The 12,062-nt window shown below is 40.6% G+C and overlaps 1 protein-coding gene across 1 annotated transcript in view; it reads right to left on the reverse strand.

Moving 5' to 3' along the window:
• The window catches only part of nox4 (NADPH oxidase 4), a 20,153-nt gene extending 8,595 nt beyond the window's left edge, over positions 1 to 11,558 (reverse strand). Inside the window, exons 1-9 of the mRNA XM_080024936.1 lie at positions 11,220 to 11,558; positions 10,647 to 10,742; positions 6,232 to 6,342; positions 5,763 to 5,847; positions 4,123 to 4,220; positions 3,571 to 3,598; positions 3,098 to 3,170; positions 610 to 690; positions 1 to 46 (exon numbers count right to left, since the gene is read on the reverse strand). The exon at positions 1 to 46 is cut by the window's left edge and continues 114 nt beyond it. Coding sequence (XP_079881062.1) covers positions 1 to 46; positions 610 to 690; positions 3,098 to 3,170; positions 3,571 to 3,598; positions 4,123 to 4,220; positions 5,763 to 5,847; positions 6,232 to 6,342; positions 10,647 to 10,742; positions 11,220 to 11,276 — 675 coding nt within the window. The 5' untranslated portion in view covers positions 11,277 to 11,558. The remainder of the gene's footprint in view (positions 47 to 609; positions 691 to 3,097; positions 3,171 to 3,570; positions 3,599 to 4,122; positions 4,221 to 5,762; positions 5,848 to 6,231; positions 6,343 to 10,646; positions 10,743 to 11,219) is intronic.
• Between the last annotated feature and the right edge of the window lie 504 nt (positions 11,559 to 12,062).

The following is a 12,062-nucleotide window of genomic DNA, read 5'->3' on the forward strand; positions in this document are numbered from 1 at the left end:
GCCGGGGGGGTGGGCGTCTAGGTTGGTCTGATACTTCAGAGCTCCTCTAGTAGAAAAATACAAGCATGATAGTTTAATTGTGTTGGTAAAAAAAGACACTTCCAAGTACAAATGAATGTTTCCATTTTCACATAGAAGTATTTGGATCCCCTTTAAACTGCCACATTCAGACGTCCTGATGGAAAGAATAAACTTAAGTGCAGCTGTCATTTAAGTCGTGCACTCCCTTTTAGCATGAAAAACATTTGGTTGTCTGTTTGTTTGTCTTGGGTAAGTCATGTGATATTCATGCAAATGTTAATAACATGACATATTCGTAGAGGAATAAGTCAATAAAACCTTGCATGGATTCTACAATTGAAAATGTGCGTAGAACAGGATTTTCGTTTTCGTTAGGGTGTCGGAAATTGCAGAAAGGCGTTTTTAGATGTCTCCACCAGTAAGCGGAAGTCTCCAATATTAACTGACCTTCATGTGTGAAGCAAACTCTTCTAAGTAAAGGTAAAGGGAGTTAAAAGCTCCCCCTTCTCTTGCAGAGATAAACCCACACACACACACACACACACACACAGATAGATTTAGTTCTGCCATCTCTGGCTTGAGACCTACCCGACCATGTGCACCATAAGGATGATGTAGAAGACAATGAAGAGGTTGTGTGTGTACCAGAAGATCTCATAGTTGGACAGCCTGAATAAAAAGCAAAATGACAACATATGTGATCATTTTTAAACACACTTCTACGTCTAAGTCCTACCAAGGATGTTTTAGAGAGTTGATGATCCCAAAATAGATAGTAAATGAGGAATAATAACATTGTAACATGACATTAGGAAACAATGGAGGGACACGAAAAAAAAGAGCAAAGAACACAAAAGAAAGAAATGGAGGTCAGAGTTTGTTCAGGAGCAGACACACAGACTCCCGGGCCAGAGCTAGAGTAAGCACGACATCAGAGGTCAATATGAAAGGGGTCATTACACACGACGACCCCCCATAAACAATGCAAACACTGAGCATCATCAGACTTTGTATTGCTCCTGTGCAGCTTCTTTCTGTTTTCTTCAACTGTATTCTGATTCTGTACAGGCTCACCACAAGGCCTGAGCAACAGGGTTTATTTGGAATTAAAAATGTATGCCTTGACAGCTGTTAGGTGCATGGTCAGTCTTCATCATAGGGATTTGCCCTTACATTTGCTGGCATCTTGGTTTGACGAGTACACTTTTGTCATAGACCTGTGTTGTTATGAACTTACTACTAGAAAAACAGCAACAACAACAAAAACAGCCTAAGGTGTAGTGTTCTGCTTGCTTTGATTGGTTATTACCGTTAACAAAAATAAGTAAATTGTCAATTTTTCATTTAGCAATGATGTTAAAGGTTAGAAATGTTGATGCAAAGTATTGTAAATTACAGAATAAGTTAAAAACCTTTCCAACATAATTTTGTCTCATTAGGTATTTCTCTGGTGTGTGGCAGCCTTCATACCACCTCTCCAGCCACTCTAATCTAAAGCCTGAAGGGGACTGGAAAAGCCTCTTATCCTCTGTTCAATAACTGACGAAAAGCAAAGAGAGCACATGCACACAAACACTTCAAGCCTCACACACTTTCATGAGTTAACACAGACACACACATGCACACATGCAGAGTGGATGACCCACTCTGACCCGAGTAATGACAGAGGAGTGAGAGGAACACTTAGTGGGGATTTGCCTCTGTAGCAGGCCGCTGTTGGCATGTCTCCTCGTGGTTACCAGTTTGTGTTTCTCTCTCTCTCTCTCTCTCTCTCTCTCTCTCTCTCACACACACACACACACACACACACACACACAAGATAGATCCATGACAAAAAGTCAAAAGCGAACGGACAGGACACAGAGACAAACATAGAGGCAGGGACACATATACGTAAGCACAGAAACCATTAAGAATGGAGGCCAGGCTCCAATATGGCTCCTATCCATTTAATGAAAATTGCCTACACACACACAAAAACAAACCAAAAAGATTTTCTCTCGCATCGCACACATACATTATTGAGACTACTTAATATACACTCACCGGCCACTTTATTAGGTACAGCGGTTCATTTTCTTTTTAACACATATAACTAGTAATCAGCCAATCACATGGCAGCAACTCAATGCATTTAGGCATGTAGACCTGGACGGGACAACTTATTGAGGTTGAAACCGAGCAACAGAATGGGGAAGAAAGGGGTTTTAACTAAATTTGAATATGGCAATGTTGAGGGTGCCAGGAGGGCTGGTATGAGTATTTCAGAAACTGTTGATCTACTGGGATTTTCACTCAAAACCATCTCTAGGGTTTACAGAGAATGGTCCGAAAAATAAAAAATATCCAGTGTGCGGCATTTGTGTGGAAGTAAAATGCCTTGTTAAAGTCAGAGGTCAGTGGAGAATGGGCATACTGGTTCGAGATGATAGAAAGGCAACAGTAACTCAAATAACTACTCGTTACAACCAGGGTATGCAGAATACCATCTCTGAACGCAAAACACGACCAACCTTGAAGCAGATGGGCTATAGCAACAGAAGACCCCACCGGGTGCCACTCCTGTCAGCTAAAAACAGGAAAATGAGGCTACAATTCTCACAGGATCACCAATATTGGACAATAGAAGATTGAAAAATCATGCCTGGTCTGATGAGTCTCAATTTCAGTTGCAACATTCAGATGGCAGGTTCAGAATTTGGCATAAACAACATGAAAGTATGGATCCATCCTGCCGTGCACCATCAACCATACCATGTTCAACGTCACCAAAAACCCCTTTCTTCTCCATTCTGATGCTTGGTTTGACTTCAGTACATTGTCTTGACCACGTCTAAATGCATTAAATTGCTGCCATGTGATTTGCTTATTAGCGTTTTGTTTTTATAAGACATTGAACAGGTGTACCTAATAAAGTGGCCGGTGAGTGTAAATAAATAATTATTTTCTAGACCTTGGGTAAACTTTTACAAATGGCTGTCTATTGGTGAAATACCTCCTCATGCAGCATTAACCGAACAACATAACATAACAAACACATGATTGTGATTATGGATGGTGGTTTGGTTCAACCTACCGTACGCAATAGGAGGAGGATGTGAACATCAGGAAGAGGATGAGAACCAGCAGGACGCCCGTGACTCCTGGGACTGGAGAGAAACCAGCCAATCAGAGAGCAGGAAGAGAAAAAGTCAAGTTAACATCCCAGAACACATACACCTACCTTATATTCAATGGAATATTTTTTAAATTCATCGTTTGATTAAACAATTGAAATAATTCAACAGTAAGCAAGCAATCTTGAGACAACTTTTAACACACTAAAACAGTCAGAATTTGAATTACAGGCAAGATTTTTAAGGAGAGAAACAGAGTGGAAAACAGCAGGACTTCCTGCTCTCTTCTTGGCAAAAAGCCACTCTAATCTGCAACACATTTACAGTACAACCTTCACTGCTACACAAGTAAAAATGTACCAGCATAGACATACATACATGCACAAAAACACCTTTGGTCTAATGCTGTATAGGAAGTAGTAGACCTTCTTACTTGTGGTCAAAAGGATCAGCTTGGGGTCCTTGGAAAGAAACACACACACACACACACACACAAAAAAAAAACAATTGTTTTTGTATGTAATCGTCTATTTCTGTGAGGCCCAATTTGAGTTTTAGATCTTGCAGCGGCCAACAGCTGTGTGACATTTAGAGAAAATAATTTTCAGGCTTAATTCCATTCAATCACTTCAGCAGGTGTTTTCAATGCTTATGCTTTGTGTGTAGGGTCAACACTTTCAGGTTTAAGGTTAGAATTCAGTTTAGGTTGAAGGGCATCAGTATGCTTTAAACTTAACGCTTGTTGGATAAGCTAATAGCAACTGAGTCCCATTCATTTTTCTTAGCACTTTTCAGTTAACATTACTATTATACACACACATTTATCTTACAAGAACAGCCACTGTGTGCAGCGGTTGGCCAGGCAAAGGTGAGGTACAAGATTGATACTTTACTCTCTCTCTCTCAGGCTCTCTCAATTTTTTTTTATCAAGTCAATGAGGGTTCTTGTGTATAAAGTACAAATGTGTTTGTGCTTGCATCTCACCTCTCCTCTGTAGCGAGCCAGATTGAGAGCAGGGAAGTCGTCTGAGTAGCTCACGCTGAAGCTGACCACATTCACCAGGTGTGCAGACACATGCACAACTAAAAGAAGATGAAAATGAGTTCACGATAATAATGATTTGAAACACAGATCTGTATGCACAAACACCGGCGCACACAGAGAACACACACACACAAAAACACACACACATCAACTTCATTATGAAAGGTCAAAGTGAACTGCGAGCAGACCCTTGAACAAACATGTCTTTGTCGGTTCAGCAAAAAGTCAGCAAAACATCCTCCTGACTCACAGGGACACACACACACAAAGACACACGCACACACACACTCCTTCCTGACATCATAGCCTAACAACGCAGCCGTTCGACAGCTGATGGAATTAGAGGGCGTAATCATAAGACACAAGGGTCCTTTTTTCTCACTCACATCCTCTCTCTCTCTCTCTCTCTCTCTCTCTCTTTCTTTCTCTCTAATACTGTTCTATGTCTCTCTCCCATCACTGCTGTTTCCCGGTCTTCATTGTCAATTGTCATTTGTTGTCTCAGAACTTTGGAACTACGCTATTAGAACATGAGAGCTGTGCTTAAGGGGAAGAGTTTTTAAGAGTATTTAATAAGAAGATAGCCATGTAGCCAAGGTGATGAATCCTAATTACTTTGGGCAAATTCGAACACATATTCATCTAACACGATCATCAAGTCACCAATTAAGAATGCTAAACATCAACATGTTCATTGTGAGCACAAGAGTATACTGATGCTAGCATTAAGCTCACATATAAGTACAGCCTTTGGAAAAGCTATAGCATGGCTCAATAGGCTTAGTCCTTTTTCTTTGGATCTGATTTTGCAAATCCAGCTCCCACATTCAAATGATCTATCACGATTAACTTGTGAGCAATGTAAGATTCACTTTTTCTGGAATTTGACTCGTACTAGAGAGTAAATACAGGATATCTTGGCCTCTGAAGCTTCTATTTTGGCAGCTCTTTTAAAATCTGTCTCTTCTGATCCCCCCAAAATATACATTCTATGTAATCTGATGGAGCAAAAATGCTTTCAGTTGAGGAAATCTGCTCGGGCATAGGTAAACAGCTAAATGTTTTTAGCACAATACTACTGTTCAACAGATCTTCATAACAAAACAGGAGCTCTATACAATGAAGGAATCGCGGCCAAAACGCACACAGCATGTTATTAAATGTTGGTGTCTAGAGCTGGTGTCTTTTTGTGAGAAAATGGAGAGTTAACTGAACAGATATGATGCCAGACACAAGTGAAAAAGAGGAAGAAGCCTGTAAACAATTAGTCCAGGGGTCACACAGCTGCTAGAATCTCCCATGATGTCATGAGAGGAAACTCACAAGAGCAACAACACAACCACACACACACACACACACAACTAGACACACACACACACACACACACAACTAGACAGGACAAACACACATGACCGGCTGCAAGGACATCACAGCTGGTAAGCCAGGAATGCTGAGCCAGCCTGGGTCCATTTATCCACACTTTACTCATGGACACACACACACACACACACACACACACACACACAGACAGTTATACACAAAGAGTCACATGAGCTGTGATGATAAGCGACAGTTTGTACCAGAGAAGATGCAGATGGCAACTCCACATGCCACGTGAAAGGTCTTGCTCTTGTCCAGAAGTCTGCGGGTCTTTCTGCTTGATACCTGCATGATAGAGTGTGTGTGTGTGTGTGTGTGTGTGTGTGTTACACAGACAATAGTATTATCCCTGTGGCTGGATTTCAAGGGTAAATATAACAAACATAAATCATTTTCAACTTATATTCTTGCCTCCCTACAAACTACATAAATGTATCATTACCAATAATGCACCAAGTGTATAACTCTTTCTTGCATTTTTTTACACCAAAATCTCACTTATTTTAGCACATTAAAACATAATGCATGTCAGGGGTTCATTTCTAGTACATGAGAAGGTTTACATGAAGAGTGACATTTTTTCAACACAAAAAGACTTGATCAAAATCTCTTAAACATTTTTGGCTTACGAAAAACTTGCTGTTCTGAATAAATATTGCAAAATCTTACCATGTGTGTTCCTCGGAAAAAGGTGAGCAAGGAGCGACACATGGGCAACAGCACCAAACTGCAGTTCAGGTTCAGCACAGATGCAGATGCCCTGCTGATGCACAGCCCTGGCTGGGAGACACACACACAAACAGATACACACACACAATGTTGGGCTGGTTGTTGAAATGGGGCCCGTTTTAGTGAAAGTAAAGTGATAAGGGTCTGGGGGGATTACCTACACACTTTTAAGCAGTTCCTCTCTAGATTTGGACTACTCAAGGTGTGCACTGAGGGCTTGAGGCATGACTTCCCCACAAGCCAAGGTTATTTAAAACCATCTTTGTCCTTCTCAGTGTGCGGAGCTCAAAATCGTTTCCCTTTAGGCGTCTCCCTGCTGAGACTTGCATTTAAATATATAATACTAATTTAGTTAGTTGTTGGGATAATGTCAAACAAGAATTTTTTGGTAAGAATTTAAAGTTTAAAAACCTATGTTATAAACTAACTCTTGTCAATTCCACTTTCTTTACAGTCAACTCAACTCAACTCATTCAAAAAAATAAATTACAGATTTGTACATGTACAGATTTTAAAATGTATCATCTGTTAATTCTTACAGCTGTCAGTATGTGGACAAAGGTGCACTGATGTCAGCTAGAGAAACCCTGAGGAAATAGAAGGGATCATATTAGTTCTCATATTGGACCTGTCCTGCCGCCCACTATTGGAACTTGAAATATCTGGTACAGTAGTGCTCTGGCTTGAGAGGGAGATCTTTAAAAGTAGCATGGCAGGGAAAGGTCCCCTGCTGTACCACAAGTATGGTCTGCAAATACACCAGCTTCCTTGTCGGTCGGTCCCATTATCCACTCACGTTTTTTGTTACCATTGATCTGCTGATGACACCCTGCTATATGTGTTCTTCCCACCGGATGAGCCGTATACAGATCTCAAATTGCCTCAATTACATCTAAAAATGGATGATGGAATGCCATCCTCAACTCAATCCCTCTTTAGACTTTCCTCCTACTGATCCCAGTCCTCCTGTTCAACGACATTAGCATTAGTCAAGTCCTTGCACAGTAATTGGTTATCTCTAATCCTTCAGGCACAATAAAACCTTCAAACATTCCAAAAGGCAGAAGAACATCTTCTCAAGAAAAAACTTCTTGTTGTTAACAGTTGTTTGAAGACCGACCTCTGTGGACCTACAGTACATCCTATGTAATTCCATGCACTGTCAAGTCGTGTGGCACTTGAGACAGGTGGAGAGAGGAACTGAGTATTGAGGCATTTATTCCTGAATGCTTATCTTTGGACATAAGTGTCTGATAAATGAATGCATGCACAGTAAATGATACATTTCTACAAACTGTCTGTCTGGCACCTGACTTCAGGAGGAAATGGGTTCAGTTCACCTGACATGGGAGGGATTTAATCTGGCTTTACAGATCTCCAGATACAGCTCAATAATCAAAGCTGTTTTCAGGCCAAAACACTGGATGTACTTTGGGGTCTACTAAACTCAGGACATTTAAACATGTTCTTGGCAGCCTCTGAGTGCACTGCTGGTGCCGTCTTTTGTGATTATCCCTAAGACACTGAAACAACTGGTGCAAGAGATGAAGGTGTGTGAGTGTGTGGGTCAGAGAGAGAACAAGAGGGAGGCGGGTGGGTCACGTCACGTGCAAACTGTTGTCTAACATTTTTAGAGATACTCCACCCGCAAATGTTTGGAGTAATAAACTCTCACCCCTTGCAGGCAAAAATGGTGGCTGTCCAAAATGGTTTCTTCACAAATGGTGGCTATGGTCTTCTTGAATAATTTTTTACTCCATTGGACTCACATTGAGTTTCATGGTAACTTTCTCAAACCACTTTAATGGAAAATCCACTTCTCCACTTTCCATCATATTGTCACACTGATTTCAGTGATTTGATACATTTTTATTATGAAAGAAATGTACTACACCCACTTTTAAACAGGAGGTTACCTTAGAAAATATGATAACAAACCTTTGAGCTCACTAACTTGCATGTAACTATACAACTGGGACAGGGTTTCTGAAAAATGAAAATCAAAGTGTGAATCTACATATAGTCATTCAGGGTCAGCACAAGGTTTACAACTTAAAAGTCTGACATATTTACCCTTTAAAAACCTCCCACACACATTCACTCAACTTAGCTTGCCACAGAAAAGCAGCTGATGGCTAAACCACAAGCAGGAGATCTGATATCCTGCTTTCTGTGCATCCCCAACAACTCAAACAACCAAAAAACACACACACACACACACACACACACACACACAAACACACACACACACACACACACACACACACACACACACACACACACACACACACACACACACACACACACACACACACACACACACACACATAAACTTAAGCCCTCTGGCAAGGCATTCAGTCAAAGCCAGCGGCGTGCCCACACTTGCCCCTCTCTCTCTTGTGCCTCCCACTGCACAGGCTGTGCATGAATAGCTCACACATGCAGCTTGCTGCCACTTCAGATTTTTCCCTCTCATGTCATATAACACATATCTCTCTTTCGAACGATTTTCAATTTGTATTTTCCCAGTGACTCAATAATTTAAACTATCTATACATATAGTCCTAATGTATTATATACTCAAAATCCTTTAATCATTAAGATGTGTCTTTGTATGTACTTGAAATGTTTCACTTATCAACTTGTGGTTTGTTGTGTACCAATTGATATTTTGCTGCGGCAATGGAAATTAATTATAAAAGAAACAATGGATGGTCATTGCACCAACATCTTCCCACAAGGTGGCTGCTAAGTGCTAAGCATTAGAAAGTACCCTGATGAGTCAGAAATGTGTGGCACTGTTATCTGTTATGTGCTGACAACACTTTTTTCTGAAAAGTAAACCACACATAGGAGAAAAAAACTGAACGATGCAAACTGTGCCGTTGCTTCCATAAAGATGACATTGCAACTAATAATCAACACAACCGCAATAAACTGTATGTCTGACCAAAAGGGTTCTTTATACAAACATGTGATATGCTAAAGAAAGTATTGAGTGAATGTCAGTGGTTTTAGTATGATTTTCTCAGATGACAAGAAACGTTTTCACTGGTACAAACATGCATCACACACACACACACACACACACACACACACACACACACACACACACACACACACACACACACACACACACCAAAATACCATGATCTTGTGACAACATTTAGACCAACGCTGACATGAGTCAACAAGCATCAAAATCTAATTTCTGATTCTGTGTGAATGTGTGCCTGGGCTCATTCACATGTCACTAATGGTTGACACCAACCTGGAAACGCACACACACAAACACACACACACACACATACATACACACCCACGCACACACACACACACACACACACACACACACACACACACACACACACACACACACACACACACCACACACACACACACACACACACACACACACACCACTACTTGCTGTTTAAAGTCACAACTCCGACTAATTTAACCTGCATGTGACAGTCGACCACCCGTCACAAAGTGTGCTCCTGTGATATAAATAGACATCTCTAATGCCAGAAGCAGCAGCTTTCTTCAAAAATGGGGATCTAACACTGTACTGACAAAAAGTCACAGTTTGAGTTGTGTGGTGTGTGGGGCATTCCGCATCATTTATCAGGATTCAAAAAGTATAAAAACCCATATTGAATTCTTCTTGTCTGAGTGAAATTCACTGCAGAAGATGCTATTATTACCATCTATGACCATTTTAATCTAATTGTGTTAATTTTCCTAAATGTTGTGCTCCTGAAACGTCGCTTTGAGAGAAACTCTGTGGCTGTTTTTCGTCTACTTCATAAGTTTTGTAACATATTTCGTTTTGAAAGTTAAAAGATTGATAAATCTCTTTGTGCACACTCCAAAACTAACAAGAAGGGATACGCTGACAAGTCAGTGCAAATCTTAATACCACCTGACAGTATAGCTGTGTCCAAAATCACGCACTTGTTCACTCTCTCATTACCTCTTACTTAAGAGACATCCAATACTTGAATGGATGGTGAGCAGTTAAATGACATTAAGATTGTCATGTTGTGTCATCACTCACAGGTGTAGTTTCACACAACTGTAATTTTCGCATCTATAAAATGCTTGTCAAGAAAAGCACAGTCTCTGGTATAATATATGACAGTGGGCCAGCATTAAACAAAACAGGACCCTAATATATGACAGTGGGCCAGCATTAAACAAAACAGGACCCTGACACTAAAATACACAGTATGCATCACTGAGTAGCCCAATTTATCACAATAAATATGAGTAGTCTACAGCTGTGAATTTAGTATTGAGACATCAAAGGAAATGAGAAATGCAGTAGCCTATGTGAATGGGTCAGGTCTTACCCCGAGCATCTTGTAGAGGTAGTGATACTGTTTTCCAGTGGAGTAAAGCAAGAAGGTCTTTAGGAAGAGCAAGGTGTTTGCTCCCAGCCACAGCATCTACACAAACACGAACACAGACACGGGCACATGATGTACAGTATAGTAGTTTTTCATTATTAAACCATTGTCAACAATGGAAACAATATAGCCATAAAATACAACCCGCTTCTGTAAATGTGTTGTTGTGTTATTGGTAGTTAAATGTGATCTCTGATAAGGCCTGGCAAAACCTACAAAACATTGAATTTTTCCGATTTTGATGCTATGACAAAATGTACATCCTTGGTATATAGCCTAGTTGTAGCAGGCAGTATGGATGCAGCGTATTACTTAGGTACAATAAACTCGCTAGTGAGCATTGACGACCTGACAAAGTCAATTCATTGAGTGGGATTTTTTTTCCCTAGGCTATTGCGAGTTGTCTTGAACAGAAACAGTGTCTCAACAGCCGACCAGGTAAAACAAACAAATCCACTGAAAGCCAACGATAACGATTTTTTGAAAGAAAAAAAAGGAAGAAAAAGGTTTTCCCACCAGGACCAAGTGCTTTCCTCCCTCGTTGGCAACCCAGCTCCGCACCGACACAGCCATGGTGCCTTCACTGGCTCAGCTCAGCAGCTGCCACAAACTTTTTCAGCGACGCCTTTTAGTGTGGCTGTGAGGTGTAGACTCGTCCTCTGTCTCCGCCTGTCTGTCCGCAGACCGGCCGGTGTCTGCTCCGTCCTCCCTGCAGCCCCGCTACTACGCTGCTCCTGCTGTCTGCTCTCTGAGCGCTTTGACTTCTCATCCCCCTCCCCAAACCCGACAACGAGTCTCTCAGCGGTGAAGAGGTCAGCCCGAAACATTCACCTCGCCCAGGACGACAGGCGAGCAGCCAAAACCTCCGGAATGAAAAAACGGCACCGGGGCGATCAAGTTAGGCCAACAAACCGACAAGAGAACAATAAACATCGCTCCACCGCCGGCTCCTCACTGCACTGCTCTTCTTGGTCACTAGAGGGCACCATGGTCTAACGTTTCCCACTGAACAGTATCCTGGCTTTTATGAAAACTTTAGGTTGCAATTTCTGTATGGTTACATGAGTAGGATCAGCAATGTAAATCATTTCCAAGCAAATTAACAGTTTGATCCCAGGAATTATGCTATTGAAATTGTTAATTTAAGTGATGGTAGGCATACAAGGCCAGCAAGCTGTAACAAATATAATAATAATAATAATAATAATAATAATAATAATAATAATAATAATAATAATAATAATAATAATAATAATAATAATAATAATAATAATAATAATAATAATAATAATAATAATAATAATAATAATAATAATAGGCCTGATTAAAAAAATATAATTAAAAAAATACTCCATTACT

The sequence above is a fragment of the Ammodytes marinus genome (assembly GCF_949987685.1).
Source record: "Ammodytes marinus genome assembly, chromosome: 3".
In the NCBI taxonomy this organism is placed as follows: Eukaryota; Metazoa; Chordata; class Actinopteri; order Uranoscopiformes; family Ammodytidae; genus Ammodytes; species Ammodytes marinus.